This window comes from Peromyscus eremicus, chromosome 7 (genome assembly GCF_949786415.1).
Source record: "Peromyscus eremicus chromosome 7, PerEre_H2_v1, whole genome shotgun sequence".
In the NCBI taxonomy this organism is placed as follows: Eukaryota; Metazoa; Chordata; class Mammalia; order Rodentia; family Cricetidae; genus Peromyscus; species Peromyscus eremicus.
In genome coordinates, this window is record NC_081422.1 from 71,361,888 (window position 1) to 71,383,494 (window position 21,607).

The window sequence follows — 21,607 nt, forward strand, 5'->3', positions numbered from 1 at the left end:
TATTTTCAGTCATAAACACTTTTTTGTGTTTTTCTTAACATTATTCTATTTCTAAGAGATAGTGGAAGGTACAGGTCACCTTCACCATGGCTACTTAATAAATTCCTGGCCACCAATGCCCTCTTCCAAGTGATTCCAATCTAGAGTCCTGCCCTGAGTTTCCTATAGAGAGTGGTCCTCCTGCCTGAGACCACCAGGGCTTCCGAAGCACCCATGCAGGTTTTGAGTTCTTAACACTACGGTATCTGCCCCCCAGAGAACCATCAGGTCAGAACCCAGGATTTGGTCCAAAGTTAAGTTGCAAAGAAAAAGGAGTATGTGGCAAAGAAGGGAAGTCAGGTCTTGGTGGGGACCGAGAGAAGGTGGAAGCGTAAGAGGTTTGAGTGGGTCAAAAATCAGAAAGGCCTCCTGTCATGGAAATTCAATATCCACCAGTGACTGCCACCTTAGAGAGGACACCCATATCATCAAGTACTGAGTTGACCAGATCAGTTTGTGGATTTGGTTTGGAGATCGATTTTGTTTTAGTTTTCACAGTGTTGCTTTGAAACTTTCAGGGTATTTCCACCTTCTATAAAGACAGAGAAAGGAGAAAGGCTGAGCCAGGCTTTTAACTGCTGCTTACAATCCGATCTTCTGCTAACTGACAATATACAGTATCACCTCTTTGGGGAGGTTCTGGGGAAAGAAGCTATTTTTCGTTTTCATGTTTACTTGGGGAGATTCATTTTCACGTATGTATATAATGTACTTGGAGAACATTCCCCCCGACATTTCCCCCACTTTTCTTCACTCCTACTTCCTCCCTTTGTTCTTCCAGACAGCCTCACATCTATCTTCATGTCATATATACATATACATGCATTGTTTTATGTATCTGTATAAAATATAGGAGCCACAAATGAGAGAAAAAAATATTTCTTCTTCAATGACTCACTTAATTCACTAAATATTATGACTTCTAGTTAAACATATTCTCCTGAAAATTAATATAACAAATTGCTCAACCTCCGTAGCCAACAGAAAAATGAAAATTAAATTGACACTGAAAATCAAATTTATATTAACAAAAGGGCAATCAGTAAGAAAACTAACAACAACAAAGCTGGATGCAAACAAAACAGAACCTTACACACTGCTAATGGAAATGTCAATTTTTTTATTTAGGAAAATCCACATTCTACTTAATGGTAGGGAGATGTGAGAAAGAGAAATTAAAACAGTTGTATCAATATTAAGACACCATTTGTAAGTGGAGCCAAACTAAGAAGATGTGAGATATAGGAAAGTCCCTTGTCCCCAAGATGGAAACCCAAAACACCAGCCAGCTCTTTTCTAAGAACAGGGAACTCTGCAATCCAGCTGAAACAACCAGTTGATACGACGCTAAATGACCTTGTCTTTTCAACTCTCGCCATTCCCACAAATCTCTAGTGAAGCCTATTCTCTACCGTGTTGCAGGGAATTTTAAGAGGAGGTGTTCAAGAAAAAAGATTGTGCCCACACAGGGAACACTCTAGGGACATCGGGACAAGTTATAAAATAAGAGGAGTGCTCCATGGACGCTGAGATTTTTGTTCTATGGAAAGCAAAGAAAAATCTAAGTCTTTGGGAATTCATGGACGCCTGAGAGAAAACACCAGATTTCTCTTAGCAAATAGGTACAGATGTAAGCCAATCTTAACTAGAGGCAGCACTTTCTAAATATTATTTATCATAACTTAGCAAGTATGTTCTGAAACGGAGAACAAATCACTCTGGGCTTACTTGACTCCAGATAGTAGTGTGGTGTAGAAAGGCTCTGTATGAGGCAGTGAAGCATGGGCATGGAGTGAAGCTTGAAGGATCCCTGAAATTTACTCTGGAAAGCTTTCTCCATGGTGATGGAGTGCCAAAGTGGAACTTTTCAAAAGAGAGCTCAAAAAGGCCAAGCCATGTCCATAGTTCAAGAGCACATCACCTTGCTGTAGATTTTGTTAATTTGAGAATTGATTGAGTGGTATAGTGTCCATCGAGACAGCCCAGGAGAACTTAGCTCTCAAAGGATTGTTTCATCTTGCACACAGACCTTGTCTAGGGGACCCAGAGTACGATGTCAAGATGTAGCCATTAGGATTTCCTGCTGATTGCACAAGTGGAGACTTGAACTATTAACCTGAGAACTAAAAGGCTCAAGGCTGTCTCAGCTGATAGACAGACTCTGGCTTTCATCTCCACTTAATAACTAGCAATGATACACCTGCACAGGGCATGTGGCAGGGAAAGATGAAAGGCCCTGGTAAGATCACTCCATAGTGAGAAATACAGGGACAAGTGCCACGGTACTGCACCTTAGCAGACAATCTCTCTGGTCGGCATGACTGGGGCAATAATGGGATATCATCTGTGGCTAGCGACTGGATTGAAACTTCAGAGGAAGTGTTATTTCAATTTTCTCCCTCTTAGGAAAATGTTATTAGTTTACTGCAGGACGAAATCTTGGGAAACTGACTTTTTTTTTTTTATTTTGTCCCACCCACACCCCTGGCATTAACCTTTTACATGTTATAATTGACAAAACCTGACTTCTTGTTTGTATATTCTCCCAAATTCTGTTGGACCTATTTAATGTGTTTGTCATCTACGACCAGACTAAGAAAATTCAGAGCATATTCTAACATATAGTATGCATTGTTCATTTGCTTATTTGCTGTCTATTAGTACACACACACACACACACACACACACACACACACACACACACACACACAGAATGTACCAAGGAAACCAAAATATGATGTCAAGATGTGTGGTTGTGCATTCACATTTGAGATTATGCGTGGAGGCCTGAGATCAACATGGAGTCAATCATTCTCCACTTTATCCTTTGAGACAAGATCTCACTGACACTGGAGCTCACCAACTGGCTACTCTGGCTAAAATCAAGCTCCGTGGATCTGCCACTATGCTCTCCACCTTCTCCCAGCGCTGAGGTTGCAAACAGTGTACTGGGTTTTCAGGGTATTAGGAATCTGCAGTAAAACCCTACTGCTTCAACACCAGGGGCTTAAGCCACAGAGTACTCTCTGCAGTCCCCTAGTATTTAAAATCCACATTTTCCTCTAATGTGAAGTGGCTCAAATAAACCATTTCACATAAACTATGTCAGAAAACAAACAAAAAAAATGCTCACTTTAACTTCCCCACAATTTGTTCCTTTTATCTAATATAGTATTTATTTAGATGAAATTCTCAACTGAGACCAAAAAGCAGAATTGGCAAATACTTCTGGACTCCTACTTTAATGATTTAACTCAGTTCAAATTTGGAAAGCCTTCCCAAGCCCCCTAAGGAATCATCTCCTTTCCTATTCACAGTACATGAACTCTTCCACAACATGCCCTAGCGACACGCTCTGGCATTTCCAGAGTGTCTTTCTCCCACTAGCTTGAGCCCCTACTGTCCTTAGAGTAGGCATTAATGTTTTTAATTGCAATCTGTGGCTCCCTAGAAAATTTTGACTTTATTTTGTTCATTTTTTTTCATTTTATGTGGAGTTTCCCCCTTCAAAAATGTTCATATACTTCACTCCTGTGTAGTAGTATTTTTTTTAATTTACCTCTAGAGTCTTCAGTCAATGAAAAAATCTAGGCTCAGGTGCTTAAGTGATGCTGAGAAATTGAAAAAAAATATTTTTTAAAGCATATTATAAAACCTTCATTTAAAAGGTATCAACATATACTCATTAAATATACAGTAAAGAAAATTTGATTCCAGTTAAACAAATTGATTGTCTAAAACTTCAGGGCAATATAATAGTTAATTTTACAGAATACCATAGAAAATGGAGGAAATCTTCCAAATGTGACATTTTTTTAATTGAAAAATACTTTCTAATTCCTAGGTTATAATTATAAATCCTCTGGGCTTAGTCTAAACCAAACAAGCTTTCTTTCTAAGGTAGTTATCCTCTCACTGAATGATTTAAGTTCCAATAGAAGATGCTTTCAAATGTAGAAATCCACAGAAGTCTAGTTAAAGGAAAGAGATTTGTTCCATTTGCTACCTGCAGAATTTTCTGCTTGCTCAGGACACCAAGCTGAAAATAGTCCGTTATTTAAGCACTCACTTCTCTCTTACTTCTTTACTTCAGAAACTAGAATGAACACTACAGTTCAGCAGACTATACATTTCATTTCCCCCAAAGAAAATTTTCACAATAAAATAATGAGGCCTATTGGATTTGCACAATGAAATGTTTTGTTTGTTTGTTTGTTTGTTTTTAAATGCCTCACAAATGGAATTGGTGACCAGTGAGGGTTGATACTCAAGCTAGAGAATAGTGATCTCCTTTTTTTTTTTCTCTCAAAGTTGGACTAATTCTAACACATGTTCCTTCAATTTTGCATTTCCCAAATTGGTGGAATATGCTCCAGTTGCCCATTTTGGTAAGTAGCTTTATAACAAACACTGCATTTGTTAATTCCTCAGTCACTTAGCAGTATTTTTTGGGGTAGTCACCTCTGAAATAAAGTAATTACATTAAAGCTTTGTCTTACAATTGGCTTCTGGGAAACCCAAATTGAGATGAGACACAGCTTCAGTATTTGTCTGTTCTATCTGTTTTATATTTACTGTCCCTACCTCTTTCCTCTTCAGAAACATACACTGCACCCCAACATCTTTTGGATGGCATTCCATACACCCAAGCCTATAAAGCAGCTAATTCTAATTCTCCATGTTCTGTGTTCTCCCTAAAACCAACACTTGCTCCTCCTGCCTTCACACTAGTAAGACTCTCATCTTTGCTGAGATGCTGAACCAACACATTAGAATATGATGTTCAGATGCATGTGATTCTTTAGAAGTAGTACAAGAATTAAAAGGCTTCATGATAGATTTAGGGTTCATTAATTTGATGGCTCAGTCAAAAAAGAGTTCAAGGGTTTTACCAATAAATGAAGGTAATAATATTTGCTTGACAATGCAATGGATTAAATGTGTTGAATATGAAACGTCCACCCTGGGCTTATGTATTGAATGTTTGGTTCTCAGCAGATGGCACTATTTTGAGAGGTTCTAGACATTTTAGGAGGTGAGTCCTAGCACACTGGGAGTCGTGCCTTTATTACAACTTATCCCTTCCTATCTCTCTTCTTGCTAACCCCCATAGAGTGAATAGACTCACTCTGTTCTGCAAACTACAGCCACCATGATATTCTACCTCACCATGGACCTAGAATCAATGGGGCTATGGGCTTAAGTGTCAGAAACCACAAGCTAAAATAAATTTCACTCCTACTCTTAAACTGTTAATGTCCATTATTTTGTCACAACAACATAAAATGGCTAACACAAGCCTTTGAAAACTAGATGAATAGGATACCACATTCAAACAACCTTTGCTATAAAAAGTTGCCTTTACAGGTGTTGAATATCTGGTAGGAACAAAAATGGGTACACCTATATTGGAAGCAATGTAAGCAATAAAATTTACACTTATTAAATACTTATGCCAAAAACCAAAACATCTTCAAACATATGTAAACATCAGACACATAAGGATACTTGCCTTCTGCAAGGGAAAAATGGAAAATACTATAAATTATAGTTACAAATTAATAATTAAATACAGAAAGGAATTTGGCCAAATATAAACAATTGTATGACCAACTCAACTACTGAATGAATGAGTAAATGAATTAATAAATGAAACATCAGGAAAGTATATTGGTGAATATACTAGAATCAAATTACCTGTCTTTCTACCCCTAACATTTATTAGCTTGATTTAACCATTTGGATATGCCTACTTTTGCAAACATAAAACATAGGTAAAGATATCATCTGCCTCACAAAATAATTCATTATGAATATTAATTCAAATGCATCTTAAGAACTTGTGGTAACTGGTGTATAATAAGACTCAGTGAATGTTGAGACCTATTAAGTGGTTCATGGAGATGGTGTAGTTGTTTAGGGGAGATCAAAGAGCAGATAGCTTTACTGAGAAGATACACATGTCTAATACTAGTAGGGGAAACCAAAATAAGTTTATATTTCCAGGTACCACCTAATGGCTGGTAATGGAGCATTCTGATTCCTGTTGCTCCTTCATTGCAACCTTCTTTGAGTGGGGTGGCTGGGCTGAGGCAGTGGGAGGGAGAAGCAGTAATGGAGATCTATCTCTCAGGAAGTGTGAGCTACATGCCAAAGTCAAAAAGATTTTGCAAAGGCTCCTTTGCTACCTGAAATTTGCTGCTGGGAACTGCTGAGAACTCTCTGGTGGGTGTTGTCTTGGTTTTCCCTAGGGGCAGAAGAAGGAAATCACTAGAGGTAACCAAGATCAACTGCTGGGGTGACAACTGGGAGACAAGTGGAGCATGCTCAATAGGGTTGGCAGCAGCAGTGGTACTGCTGGCCTCTTGAGACTGCCATTGTAGTGTGGGTTTGCTCTGCGGGAGCCCCACCTGTGAGACGGCTTTCATAGGAATCATGTAGCCATAAGCAAAGACATGACTGTTCAAGTCATCCCAGCACAATATTGGTCATTACCCTTAGGCTGTCCCTTGGACACAGTCCATACAACATGTCAGAACCCTAACAGTTTAGGAAGCAGCATGCATTATGAAAAGTACCACCTTACTCTTGTTTACAGTTTCGTTGACGGACCCTAAAATATCAGCATCCTCTGAGATATGCTCTCAATAATGAAACTTGATTTAGTTAGTAATGTATACATTAACAAAACGACCATTGAAAAAACAGTCCCAGTCATTTTGTATTCAGGTATAATTTTTCTTTATTTAGCTGCTTAACATAGGGGTGCATTAGTATTGCTGTCAACTTTATAGAAGGCATTATAGGCTTGAACGGCAATGCTAGAAGCTACAGGTCTATCATCCTGCTCTGGGTTTTGCGAGTGTACCGATGCTATGTGGCTGCAGCAAACCTTTCAGGTGCTTCTGCTGGACTGAGCTCATCAACAGAGCATCATTCTGAAAAAGCATGAGTGAAATCTAGCAAATGGTTAGCACCGGCATTCCAAAACTCTTCAGCAAACTGGTTTTCACTCTGCTCCAACTTCATCACTGCAAAATAAAACAATAGACTGATGAATATGAGGACTTCTAGAGAAAATACATTGAAAATTATGCATTAATATGTAGATAGAGTATCAAAAGTAAAAATAGATTCTGCATCAGGTCCTAGTCCGGAGAGTTCAAAAGATCTGCTCAAGTCCTATAAACAGTCTTGCTGGCTTTGAGGGCAGGTGTTGTTTAAGGAATGCAATTTGATACCCCATCTCCCTTCAGGATCTCGACCTGATGCCTTACTGTCTCTGTGGCACTGAGTGCATCATTCCCCAAAAGGTAATATCTAAAACAAGAAGGGAAAGTGAGCAGGGATTCAGCTAAAGTCTGACTTTTGTAAAATGCACTGTGGGATAAAGCAAAGAGAGCAAAGACCCTCTTGTCTGTCTTTCTATGTTGATTCTCATGGCTTTATAATGCTACTGTGCAGTAGAAGAGTGATTACAAAAATGTCTTTATTTGTTCACTTCTGTGTGTTCCCAGTTGATACAGTGAGACTCGTCTGGAACAGATAAGATAAAGTTGACTAATGAAGATGGGCATTTACAGCAGAGAGTCCAAGTGGACAAAAGAATGCATCAGAGATGAGATGGGAAGGAAATTAATTTCTAAAACAGTCTGATAGAACACTGTGATAAAATGACAAAGGGGGAAATGACTAGAACTTTCTCTTTCCAGGTGTTAAGTCATGACTGAGAATGAAACAATCCAACATGGCCAATGGCGAATAAAGAAGACCAGTTGCTCTTTTCTAGAGATTCTCTGAAACACTAACTCTAACGAAGGAAGGAAATAACTAAATTATAGATCCTTTATGTTGCTAGCAAATAGAAATTATTATTAATCAAATTTTCTTCAAGGTGTCAGCATATAGTAGTTAATATTACAAATGAATTTTAACTTATCATATGGCTCATATTTGAGAAATATTAAGACTTCTATAAGCTAAACAGCATATATACACATATTATATATATATAAATTCTAATCTGTATAACATAATATCTTGATGCGATTTTACAGAGAATGAAACTAAAGTCCAAGAAGATTAAATAGCACATGTAAGGCAACTCTATTCTACATTTAACCTTAGTTTAGTCAGTGTTTCTACTTGTCTTCATGGTTGGTATAGCCACAAGTTAGTCTGTCTTAGTCATACCAAAGCAAGTATTTACTACGGCTTATGTTCTGTCATCAGAAAGGTGTATACATGCGTTTACATGAGATAAAATATCATATGCCCTGTGCCCCTCAGTTTTTTTCCAGACACAAGGTGCTATAGTTCTGTACATGATTAAAGAGGCCGAAGTAATATAAACTGCTCAGCCCCAGGCTCATCATCATCCTCAGATGTTGCTGAGAGAACCAAGTCATGTTTGGCACGACAATTTGGTGACTAGTTAGAAATGACAGATGATGCTATGCCAAGTAGAGCCATCACTTTAGATGCATTCTGACATTTCTACTTCCCTTTCCAATCTCAATGTAGCTAAAAAAAAAAAAAAAAAAACCTAAACACAAGAGGGGTAAGAGTAAGCACTTCAGACAGATGCAGACAATCAAATAAATCAAGAAAACATCCTTATCTTCAAGCTGACACTGGCTGTTCAGACCCAGTGTTTTATTGCCAACTAAACTGACACACTCATTTGGATTTTTAAAAAATATATATAAGAAAAAACTTAATACACTGAAAAATCGTAATTCTGGAGAGAAACTTACTCCATTACTTCTCTCTACAGCTGACTTTGGTTAATAAGTGATTGTAGCCTGTGAAACTTGAAGCCAATGCCGCAGAAAGCATGTTTTTTAAAGAGTGTGCTATGTAAATAGGCTCTTAATCTCTTTTAATGTAAATATGCATACATTTTCCTGAAAAATAAAGGAAAAATGATCTATGTAATTGTTCTTGAAAATATAAAACCAAACTTTGCACATCCAGAATCCAAAACCACTTCCAAGAAATGCACACCCACTAAAAATAATCTTCTCCCATAAAATTATGTCATTTGTACAAATTCGTAATTATTCACCTTATGTGAAGACATAAGGCATAGTATTATAGTTTATTATCCATAGACCAAAGCCCATAAATCCTTCAGTAATTAAGGTTCTCTCAATATATAGCATGGCAGAGAAACCAGGTATTACAGAAAGGACACTAGGAACTCAATATTGAATATGGGTTCAAAATTCCTGGTCTCTAGAAGATCTGAGATCCAGATAGTTGGGCTTGATCTTACTGCCTTGTTTGTTGTTATTGTTGTTTTGAAAATGAGTCTGATGTCAGAACAAAAAGGAGCCATGAATTCACTGCAGGTTCTGGAATCCCACAACCACAGCTATCCCATTCCAGTGCCTCCTGCTTGCTCACCAACTCACTCCAAAACAAAGGGTACCTTTCATCTGCTAAGATGGCATTGGAGGAAAGATCTCTCCGTTGTCAGGCTCTCCTGTAGTAGATTCACACAAGGTCTTAAAAAACACATGAGATCTGTTTCTTTGTATTGCCTGGTTGAGAGATTCTCTAAGATCTCAGTTCTATGGTTTTCTAACAAAATCTGTAAACACACAGAAATTTAAAATACAAGCTCCACCCTCCCTGCAAAACATAAGGGAATATATTTCTCTCCCCTCCTTTTTCTTGAGGCGTTCATTTTAGAAAATGTGTCAGCAGTACTGTCCTCATTCTTTGAACTGTCTAGAAGTCCTTTTGAGGGAACTAGATGAGAGTTTTGTGAGACTCCAGGAAGTCTTTTCTGAGGCTTTAACCAGCTTTTTTCAAAGTGCAAACATCCAAGGAACTTGATCTTCTCTCTCTCTCTCTCTCTCTCTCTCTCTCTCTCTCTCTCTCTCTCTCTCTCTCTCTCTCTCTCTCTCTCAGTTCCCAGAGCAAAAAAACACCTTATGCTTAGCAGACGCTACCTTCAGTAGGTGTCTGGCTCTGTGTTGTAACACTACTTCCTAAAGATGTTTAATTCTTTTTTGAGCAAAAATAAAACACATATGAGTTCCCAAATTACCAGGTAAATCTAGGACAAGCTTTGGGTTACAATCAGTACACCAATACCTGACACTTCTTACTTAAGGGTAAAGTGATTTATCTAGAGAGGATAAATATAATGGACTATGTCTATTTGGCTTTCTGCTAAGAATTTCCCATTCTGCTGAGTCAATGCTATTCAATACTAAACATGGGGTCACATAGTCTGTTTGTTTTAGAAAAAGATAAGAGGGCTTTCAGAAAGAAGGATTGGGGAGTGGGCATGGGAAGAGTTAGAGAGGGGAAAGGTGGGATGGAAATTCTGTAAACAACAGGACTCCTAGGTGGAATTCTCAAGAAGAAATCTTTAAAAAAAAGGTATATTTTACCTATACAGATTCAGGGCTTATGACAGAAAAAATAATGACAAGGGAGTCATTTTGATGGTTCACTGTTGCTAATCCTGGGAGTAGAAATGGCCTTCTGGATGTCTAGACTAGGTGATGGCTTCAGTATGCCTGCTGAGGATACATCTATTTTTGTTAAGATAAATTCACTCTGGTCCTCCAGCAAGTTATGTATCAGAGTAAGTGAACCTTCTTTTAATCATCAGATAAGCCAGGTTTCAAGTTCACCCTTGAAAGTCCAGCCTTGACCTCTTAGCAATCCAAGATTTATCCAAGCTCAATTTTGAGAAATAAGAGTTTGGGGAAATTATCTGATGAAAAAAAAAAAAGTGGGCCAGTCCCTCTTAAGGACTTTAATTTACCTTGAATCAAACCATAATGTGAGAGTGGTTCCTGTGAGCAAGTGACTTTTTCCCTTTTCTGTGTTTATCACGAGAAGGGGGCGTTCTTATCTGTAGAATAAGAACCCTGGGCATCAACAGAGCTTCTGAAATTCTTGTAATACTGGCACACAAAGCTCATTTGCCACACAACAGCAAATCAATCACTGTTCCTTGCTATTAGAAACAGAATCCTGATAATCCTCAATACCTATTAAAATCTGAAAGAGGAGGAACAGGAAAAAAGAACATTTCAGGGTGTAGAGCTCAGTGACAGAGTGCTTCCCAGCATGCACAAGGTCTTAAATCCAATCCCTAGTACCTCACACACAAATCATTATGAAACTGGGAGAAGAATTTGCAGAGCATGTGTTTTCTGGGAACTAGTGAATAATTAGCTGCTCTGTTATTGAGAAGGGAATCTGGTCCTGTTCTGGAAGTCAAGCTGAAAAAAAAAAAATCCTCCGGTGTTGTCCTCAGCAGAGGACCCAAGAGGGCAAGGTTGATGATATGCTGCTCTGCACTTTGGTGTTTGCACTTCATCCTGGAAAGAGAGAAGTGAATTACAGAGTGGACTGCAGATCAAAGAATACCTATATGTGTATTCTTTTTATGTGTCTATTTATGCCTAATGCTGAATTCACAGGATGTGCTATAAACAAGCAGAAATGACTATTTCTAGTAGAATACAAAGTTCTTCTCTATAACTCCACCCAGACATTATTAATCTCAGGCAGGGAGGATATGATCCTTGTAAAGTGATAAATATCCACCTATTTGGAAATTATTATATCTCTGTGGATAATAGAAATCAGCAAAACTGATCTTCTTTCAAGATTATTCAGTCAGCTGCTAAATACTCAATTTATGATTTAGGAAGTTATCTGAGGATTCGTTCAAGGCCATGTTTATGTGTTTTTTCATGTGTGTGTGTAAATATGTATATATGTGTGTATGTATGTATGCATATGTGTATGTGTTTATGCATATGAATATATGTAAGTATATGTGTATGGGTATATATGTGTGTGTGTAAGTCTATGTGTGTACTTGAGTGTGTATGAGTTTATGTGTGTATATATCTGTATATGTATGTGTATATGAGTGTATGTGTGTATGTATATTTGAGTGGTATGTGCATGTGTGTATATGTATACATATATGTGTTTATGCATATGTAGGCATGTGTATATATTGTATGTCTGTGTGTGAATATATGATTCTATGTGTATAAGTAAGTATATGTGTATATGAGTATGTATACATCTGTTTGTGTATATGATAAAAAAACACAAATGAAATATTGCATCAAATGTCCTAAGTTCTCTCACTATACTGTGTAAGTATTACAATTAGACCAAGCAACTACTAAACTTTGTGTGGATTGTCAAAAGAAAAACAAAGTATTTCATCCCACATGAAATCATGAATTTCATCATGCAGATCTCTCAGAATCATTGTACCACAAGTTAAAGCTCACAGTACAACTTTGCATTATTGGGCCAGAAAATGTGACCCAAAGTTTAGTAACTGAAAACATTCACTGAGACAATTTTTTTAAAACAATTCTCTTTGCTTTTATTTTTTTGTGTGTTCAAAATTAAATTGCTGATTTGGTTGGCATGCCAACCCCACTGGTGAGGGAACTAACAGTGCAGTGCCATGCATTTGAATCACTGGGGGAAACTTAGTTTAAAGCTGGCCAAGGTGGGGTTTGAGAGATGGCTCAATGGTTAGGAGCACTGGTTGCTCTTCAGAGGGCCCAGGCTTGATTCCCAACACACTCATGGTAGCTCACAAATGTCAGTGACTCCAATCCCAGAAGACCCAATGCTCCTTTTGGCCTCTGTGAGCATCAGTATGTACCTGGTACACAGACAGATGTACAAGCACAACAATAAAAATGAATGAATGAATCATTTTGAAGCTGGCGAAGGCCTTTGTATGACAGAGATCCTTCGTTACCCTGGTCCAGGATTGGGTGAGGGGAAGCCCAGCATTGGTCACACAAGTCACTGCTGATGATTCTGTCCTTTAGTCAGCAATGCTGAGGCCTGGGCTGCAGGGTAAGTGCTGTTGTTCTTGGGGTTAGCTCCTTTAAGATGAGCATTAGAAATCATGTGGCAAAAGCATTGTGTAAGCCCAATTAGCTAATCTGAGATATCTTTGTATTGAATGAATTAAATAGTTAATTTTAAAATCTCTTTAGGTACAAAAAATCATGATTGGGTCAGGGGTTGAAAATGTAACAGTAAGAAAGGCAGATTAGCATCTTTAGGACATGAAAGAAAGGCCAAGTATCACACATAATTCTTTATGCACTGGGCACATAGCTAGAAAGTTATGATCTCCCAGGCATATGGTCATAAGATGACAATTGTTTATAAAAACAGAATATTTTTCTTCAATCTGTTAATTTTATACAGATGAATTAATAATAAGGCAAGAGTTTGGAGAAAATACATGGCTTAAGAAGTTGTAGAAAGTTTTTAAATTGTTCCCAAATGTGCCAATGCTAGCAATACATATGCCATACTAGAAGCAGAAAGTGACCCTCATTCATTATTTGTTTCCTTTAGTGGAACCATTTCTACCATTCACAAATGTTAACATTTAGCTCCTTTTATGAGGGTTTCCATATATTCCAAATCTAACTCAAAATTGTTCTTTAAATCTTACCCAGTGGCCTAATTTTAAGTCTTGTCTTCAGGGTTATGATATTTTCTATTAAAAAGAATCAAAGTGTAGCAGGACCCAACACTTCAGAAGTAGAAGCAGAGGTATGTGGATCTCTCTGCATCTGAGTCTAATCTAGTCTACACAGTGAGTCCAGGTCAGTCAAAAGAAACATAGTAAAACTCAGTCTCAAAATAAAAACAAAAAGAGATCCCATTGAAACCCCCAAATAAACCAGGCTGTGGCCAAAGCTTTTGGTGGCTCCCTACAAACACTCAGTAAGGCTCTGTTACTGGAGACAACACCTACACAACTCATTGAACACGTACCTGGTGCCTACAGAGAGCCTTTACCACTGCAGACTGCTAACCATGGTACTAGAAGGTGCTATGAACACTACGAAAGGAGAAACGTAAACACAAACGTTATGATGATGACTGATATGCCAGGGTGCTGGTGCAATAGTAGCACCAAGCTTGTAGGAAAAACCAACCAATATCTGATTTGACTTAAGGCCCACTCCATGGGATGGAACCCATGCCCAACACTGCTTAGATGACCAAGAACCTGAGGATGGATGGGCCACGGACCTAGGGGAAAACCAAACATTACTGTTCTGTTAAAGGAATGTAGCAATGAAATGACTCCTCATAACATTCTGCCATCCTCATAGATCAGTGCCTTGCTCAGCCATCAACAGAGAGGCTTCCTCCTGCAGCAGATGAGAACAGATACAGAGACCTACAGCCAGACAATATGCAGAAATCGAGAGCCCTTGGAACATTTTCTGCCCTAAAAGGGATGTTTCCTTTAAATCCCTCCCCTTGGGGATCAGGGAACTCTGAGAGAGAGAGAGAGAGAGGAGGCAAAAAGAGAGAAAGAGCAGAGGGGATCGAAGACACCAAAGAATCAAGGTCTTCTAGAAACAATGGGAATGGCACACATAGGAACTTAGAGGAACTGAGGCAGCATGCACAGGGCCTGCATGGGTCTACATCAGATGGAATCCTAGAATTGAAAGGAGAAGTAGACACACACATCCATCCCTAACCAGGAAGCTATCTCCAATGATAGCCATTGCAAATGAATTTTTTTTTTCTCCAAGGGAATCTCACTGGGGAAACAAACCACTCTTTTTTTTTCTTTTTTTTTTTAATTTTATAATTTAATTTAATTTAATTTTACATATCAGCCACGGATTCCCCTGTCCTCCCTCCTCCTGCCCCCCTCGCCCGCCCTCCCTCCAGCCCACCCCCCATTCCCATCTCCTCCAGGGCAAGGATTCCCCCGGGACCAGGACAAACCACTCTTTAAGGGTAGGCCCCATGCCCAGCAGTAAATGGCCAACAGAAAATGACCTCAGCAGCATCTTTTGAGGTTCTTTGTCTCATTATGTTAAGGAAATTGGTCTTTCTTTCTATCATTCCTTCCTTCCCTCCTTCTTTCCTTCCTTTCTTTCTTCCTTCCTTTCTTTCTTCTACCTTACAGGTCCTTATTATGGCTTCCAGTTTTGTGTTTTTGTGGGATTCCTGTGTGTGCAAACGTGTGTGTCTGCATCTATATACACTTCTTGTGCTTTTTCTTTGAGTCTTTTTCTTGTTTTATATTTTGTCATATTCCAACTTGTTTTTTATTTATCTTATCTTATTTTATTATTATTCCTTATGCTTGTTTGTTTTCTAATGAGGCAGAAAGAATGTGGATCCGGATGGGAGGGGACGTGGAGAGGAACTGGGAGAAGTGAGGGGAAGTGAAACTATAAACAATATATTGCATGAAAAGCATCTATTTCAATAAAAGAAAAAAAAGTTTTCATAAACACACCCACACACAATGTGATAAAATGCTCTATCCCATGTTATTTGGCAACTTGAAGCAGTGTTTTATATTACCTAAAATTGATAAGTTCTCAGTTCAGTATTACTGTCTGAACTGGATGCTTTGGTTGTTCACATAAACACCTAATTTAACCTTATTTTATAGCAACATTGACAGAGAGTAGATTGGCATAAGTGAATTAGAAAAAAAAACTTGTATGGTTTGAAATGCAGGCAATAATATTTCATTTTTTTTAAATACTCATCAGGAAAGAACTAAACTTATTCAACCATTCTCCTATTTGGGTACACGTACACTGGTGCAAATTCTTATTTCTGTATCATTTGTCACCATTATACTGAGAGAGATGACACGTGTGACAAGGTCATTATCCTGACTATATGAAGAGCGTTTGCTGCTCAGTAGCAATGTCAGCATCCAGTGGATCGGAAGAGTGTAAGTCCATGCAAAACAATAGACACAATACACAATGTTAAACTCCTGTGAATGAAATCGGCAAATATTCCACAACAGTGTCTAAGAGAAGAAGGAACTAGATAGCACAGGAGGAAACTCAAGAGACAGACAGAAAAAAAAATAGAGATAAAGACCTTTATCTAAATTAAGGTTCTGAATTTAAATGCTGGACAGAGTGTGGGAGGGTACTTAAACCAAGTTGCTAGGCAATCAGTAGAGACTTAATACTGGATTGTGCCTACACTTCCCAGCTATTCCAATAGACTAACTTCCCTCAGCCCAAGTTTGCTCACTGTAAAACAAGAATAGTAAAAGTGCTTAAGAATAGTCAGTGACAAAGAAAGTATGTGGCTTTCTTTTCTACATACAGTATGCTCTCCATAAATTGGTGTGTATAGTCATTTCAGTTCCAGCAAGAGCACATGGAGACAGGTATTGTACCACACTCATGGTAGACTGAGCTATATTATATTTTAGTACAGCACTGTATGTATGTGTTAGAGGCAACATATGTCTCCATATGCATATATCAAGGAACCAAAAATCCCATCCTTAGTGCATTACCTTAAAGACAATCAGAAATGTATCTAAAGGCACTAATGTTAAGGTGGCCCACTCATATACACCTTCACATTTTACACTATTGTCACTGCAGAAAGCCTAGATTTTGCAGAATGACAACATCAAAATTTGCCCAAATAGGGGGCTGGTAAAGATATTGCCTGGTATATATATGGCTCTAGGTTCAATTATGATTATCACTCAAAATATAGTAATAATAAGGATGATTATGATGATGATGACTATTATTAATAATGAAAATATTGACAATAAATAAATAAATTTTCACCAGGAATAGTGACACATGCCTCTAATCCCAGGGGAAACAGGAGGATTTAGAGTTCAAGGTCACTTTTGGATACAAAGAAAGTTCAATGCCAGCCTGAGCTACATGAGACCCTATCTCAAAGGAAATAAATAAATAAAAATAAAAAACACAGGAACCTCCATCAAAGTATATGAACTGTCTTTCAAACATAAAACAATAATCCAGATTTTAGATTTGTCCCTAAACTGTAGAAATAGGAATTGTCACTTTATGATAAATGTATAGTATATCCATAATCATGAAAAATATTCCTAAAAAGAAAATTTTGAGTTTTCTTTCCAATTTTGTTATTTTTACTTCTTTGTTTCACAGTGGGTTGTTTTCTATACTTCATTTGTGAGAGTATCTACAACAAAGGTATTTAAAATGAACGCATAAGCTCCCCATTGCTTTTGAAGGATGAGTCCTCTAAAATTCACATTCTCAAGCTTAATAGGTAAAAACAATGCTTGCTGCTGAGCCTGTTGAGCTGAGCTCAATCTCTGGGTCCCACAAGGTGGGAGGAAAGAACCAATCATTGTCCTCTGACCTCCACATGCACACTGTGGCATGCTTACACACACAAACACACACACAGAGAGAGAGAGAGAGAGAGAGAGAGAGAGAGAGAGAGAGAGAGAGAGAGAGAGAGAGAGAGAGAGAAACTGATTAAATGTAAAATTTACATTTTCTCAGATTTTTCCACTTTATCTGAAATGATGTACAAAAAAAATCAACATACTTCTCTTGAGAAACACAAATTAAACCACACATAGAAATTTTTGCTCAGTTGTTTTCTTTGTATAGTATGGTATCTGTAAAAATAAAAGGAGGGGTTTAAAATTTAGCCTCTGTTTATCAGCTTAAATATGAACATGACAAAAAATTATTGCATGAAATTGGGATGGTATGGCTGAACTTGTTCATATTTTTTCTATAGACACTTGCCACCATATAGAACTCATTTGTGGAGTTGGAGAGGGGGGTCAGGGAACAGAGCTATCCTCTGTCCCAGTACCTGAGAGCCAGCTAGCACAACTACCTGACTAAAACACATCCCATGTTCATAGGCCACCCACCCACACTCGACAATAAGCAATAGTTTTACACTTTAACATAAAAATGCCTAAGACTGACGGCTGAGGAAGAGGGAGTTGGTTTGTCCCTGTGATGTGTATAGATGGAATTCCAGTAGTCCTTCTACAAGCAATCAGGTACTTCAGAACCACACAGTCAGCCAGGGAGTCAACATCTCTCTTTAAAAAAGTCAAAACAATGTTGCCTCTAAGAGCCAAAGTCCACCTACCAAAAGCCTCAATACAAACATAAAAAGCTCTCTTTTGAGTTGTTTGCCAAGACCTTCTGAGGGACTCCCAAAACATACAGTCTATAGCTATCACTCTTAGTTGCTCCTCATGGTAGAAGATAAGTCCCTGTTGCTGAAGATGCCATGCAATTCAGAAACAGGGCCAAAAATGTCCATGAGCTAGAGCTGACGTGTGTATGTCCCCCCTGATTACTAGCTTTCATAGTGCCAGAAGACCCTATATAAGCTTCCAAAGGAGGGAAGCAGCCAACAGTTCTACCTAGCTATCACATCTATTAACTGTAACAATGACCAGCATGGCACAATAACCCTAAGAGTTCAGTAGTGGTACGCATACCTTGCCAATAATGAACAACTCTCTATTGGGACTAAAAAAACCAAATCAACAAGAATGAAATTATGCCTGGTAATGGAAACCTAGCCAATGAACCAAGACGAGCGAAGTCATGGATATTGGAAGAGAACCTACAACATGACCTCACTAAGCCAGATCAAGAGAATTGCAGAAAACTACAACCAATCAAAATACAGAGTTGAGAAATCAGTTCTAATGTATTCATGTACAAAACATGACCATACCTAAGGCCCAGGGAACATTACTGAAGAAGGAACAAAAAGATTGTGAGACAGAAGATCGGGGAGTTTGCTGTAAGATTCTGTCTCCTAGGAATGTAAGAAGCTACACCTATAATGTCTCACCAACATAATTCTCTAAGCATGAGCTGAACAAGGACACCAATAGACACAGAAAAGAGGAAGAGGAAATGGCCACAAGGCCTCAACCCCACATAAAGAACTACAGACAACTAAGGAAACCTAAGCGGGGGAGAAATAATCTTCCCCAGGGAAAAACACACAAAGTGGTTATCTAATACTAAATGATCAGCCTGAAAACATACATACAAGCAACATTATACAAACTGTGCAGGTTGTATTTGGGAATATATATATATATATTACATATACATGCATGTAATAACAATTAATGAAGAAAGAGGCCATGAATTTAAAAATAGCAAGGAGGGGTATGAGAGATGGTTTGGGGGGAGAAAGGGGAAGGGATAAACTTTACAATTATATATAATCTCAAAACTAAAATGTTGTGATTTTGTTAATATTGAAAGAAATAAGAATGTCTTACTTCTATAGATATAGATCTCTGCACCTATCTTACATTACCTCTTTAGAGTCAAGAGTGTCATGTTCAGGAATTGTCACCATGGGATGACCCAGCTTCACAGAAAAGATGGCCAGCTTGTGATCAGGAGCCAAAGTGAGGAGAAACAGATGTTTAGATTTTATTTCAACAGATAATCAGTTAATGACATCTGATATTTTGCTGCAAACAGTAGTAGATTTTGCCAACTGTAATCATTGGTATTTAACTGTCATTTCAAATGTACAGGAAGTATTTTGGCAAGTGATGGGTGCAGCATAAGACCATATCTTACTTATGTTTCTCACACGTCAAGTCTAACAGGCCTCAGCAATAATACAGATTAGTTACTTATTGAATGAATGCTCAAAACACTGATAAATTTTATAGAAAAGAAGCTAAGTGGAGTTGATGTTTCAGGCTTATTTATGCTAGCCCCTGATAAATATGATTCAAAAGCAAAAACAATAGCTCATGTTCAGATTCACAATAAATATACACATGTCACAAAACAGTATATATTTCCTGAGACAATAAAATATTATACATTGTTGTGAACTTCAATAACATCAAAGCACAGAAACTTCATAAATCGTGCGACCCCACCAGATTAACATTATTCTAACGCAATGAAACATAGCACCATTTAACAGGAGGGGGTTCCTCCGGGTATGTGGGAATGTTTACTTTTATTGCACAGATTTTCTGAGTGCTACAGAGACTCTTAACCCCACTAAGGCAGCAGGAAGTCCTCAACATGCCAGTAAAGGTTAGACTGTGACACAGAATTTGTACTGAAATCCAAGTCCCCACTGCCCTTCTTGTGTTTAAGACAGTCTCACTTCATAGTCCAGGCTAGCCTAGAACTCACTATGTAACTCAGACTTGCTTTCCACCTCCCTCAGCCCCCCACGTGCTGGAATTACAGGCATCAACTACCACTTGCAGTTTCATTTATCCTCTTTTGTGTCACCTTCATTGCTCCAGCTTTAAGGTTTTAAAACCATTTTCCAGGCACATTCCTTTCTGTTAAAGGAAATGACATCAGGGTCACAAAAATGACTGAACCCCTTCACTTTCAACACAGTCCTGCTTTGAGCAAACAGTAGGACCGTGACTTCCTCCCAATTCTTCAAAGCGAGCTCAAAGAGGTGCTGTGGGATGTATGGCAAATGTGTTGCTAATTAATCAATAAAACACTGATTGGCCGTTGGCTAGGCAGGAAGTATAGGCGGGGCAAGGAGGAGAATAAAGCTGGGAAGTGGAAGGTAAGCCACGAGCCATGTGGCAAGGTATAGATTAAAGGAAATGGATTAATTTAAGACATAAGAACAGTTAGCAAGAAGCCTGCCACGGCCATACAGTTTGAAAGCAACATAAGTCTCTGTGTTTACTTGGTCGGGTCCGAGAGGCTGTGGGACTGGCAGGTGAAAGAGATTTGCCCTGACTGTGGGCCAGGCAGGAAAACTTAAGCTACAAAGAGGCCAATAAGTGAAGCAGTCCTGGGAAGCCTTTGGCCCTGGCTTCTGAACAGGTTCAGGAGGTCTCCTCCAGCACTTACTTTATCGAGACCCACCCAGTTCCAACAGCTTTAAGGAACTAAGCCTGCTTTTATTCAAAATTGTAACTCCACTAAATTCCAGCCCTTAAACTCTATCCCAGCCACAAATTCTCTGCTGATCATGGCATCAGGAATTCTCAGTACAACTGCTTGAAGAGAATGGAGTCAGTCCATGCTCTAAATAATAAGCTGGGAAGCAGCTGAAAGCATCTACTGCCATGTGGTCTCAGGGCCAGTCGCAGGACACTACATTTTGTTTTATTATGTCAGCAACACAGTCCCTGTGTATTGCTCAAACTTCCAACCTGAATAATCGGACCTGGACACCTCAGACTCTTACATACACCTAGACAAGGTGATACAACATTTACATGACTTTCTAGTTTTGTAATAGCACGTTTTCATTATTCTAATTTCCTAATACTTAACAAGGAGAATCAATCTGAAATTTTTAAACTTCAAAATTCCCTAAAAGCATTTTGTTGAGATTAAAAAAGCAACTGAGGCAACAGAGTGAGGATGTGGTGGTGCCTACACTTCTATTCCATCCCTCCTTTCCAACACAGGCACTTAAGTCAAGTTCATTATCACTTCCAATTTCAAAAACTTTGTAGTGATTCCCTAATCAACAAAAGGGAACAGTAACTAGCTGGTCATAAATAATTATAAGCCCTAAGTTACTTCATTCATCCTGAGAACGAACTTTTAACACAGTAAATTAGTTCTTCCATTTTCTTCAAGGCAGCTGAAGTCTGCTGGCATCTTATAAAGTTCATGAGTTTAGTCATATCCATTTTATACTCATGTACTAAGTCTCTTATATGTGCTTGTTCATTAAGAAATTTGTTTAGGGTTTAGGGAACTTCTCTCCACTTTGTAGC

At 38.4% G+C, this 21,607-nt stretch overlaps 1 protein-coding gene across 1 annotated transcript in view; it reads right to left on the reverse strand.

Moving 5' to 3' along the window:
* Positions 1 to 6,794: 6,794 nt before the first annotated feature.
* Mlip (muscular LMNA interacting protein) overlaps positions 6,795 to 21,607 on the reverse strand; it is a 138,092-nt gene continuing 123,279 nt past the window's right edge. The window contains exon 11 of the mRNA XM_059267023.1: positions 6,795 to 7,070. Within this exon, the coding sequence (XP_059123006.1) occupies positions 7,068 to 7,070 (3 nt within the window). The 3' untranslated portion in view covers positions 6,795 to 7,067. The remainder of the gene's footprint in view (positions 7,071 to 21,607) is intronic.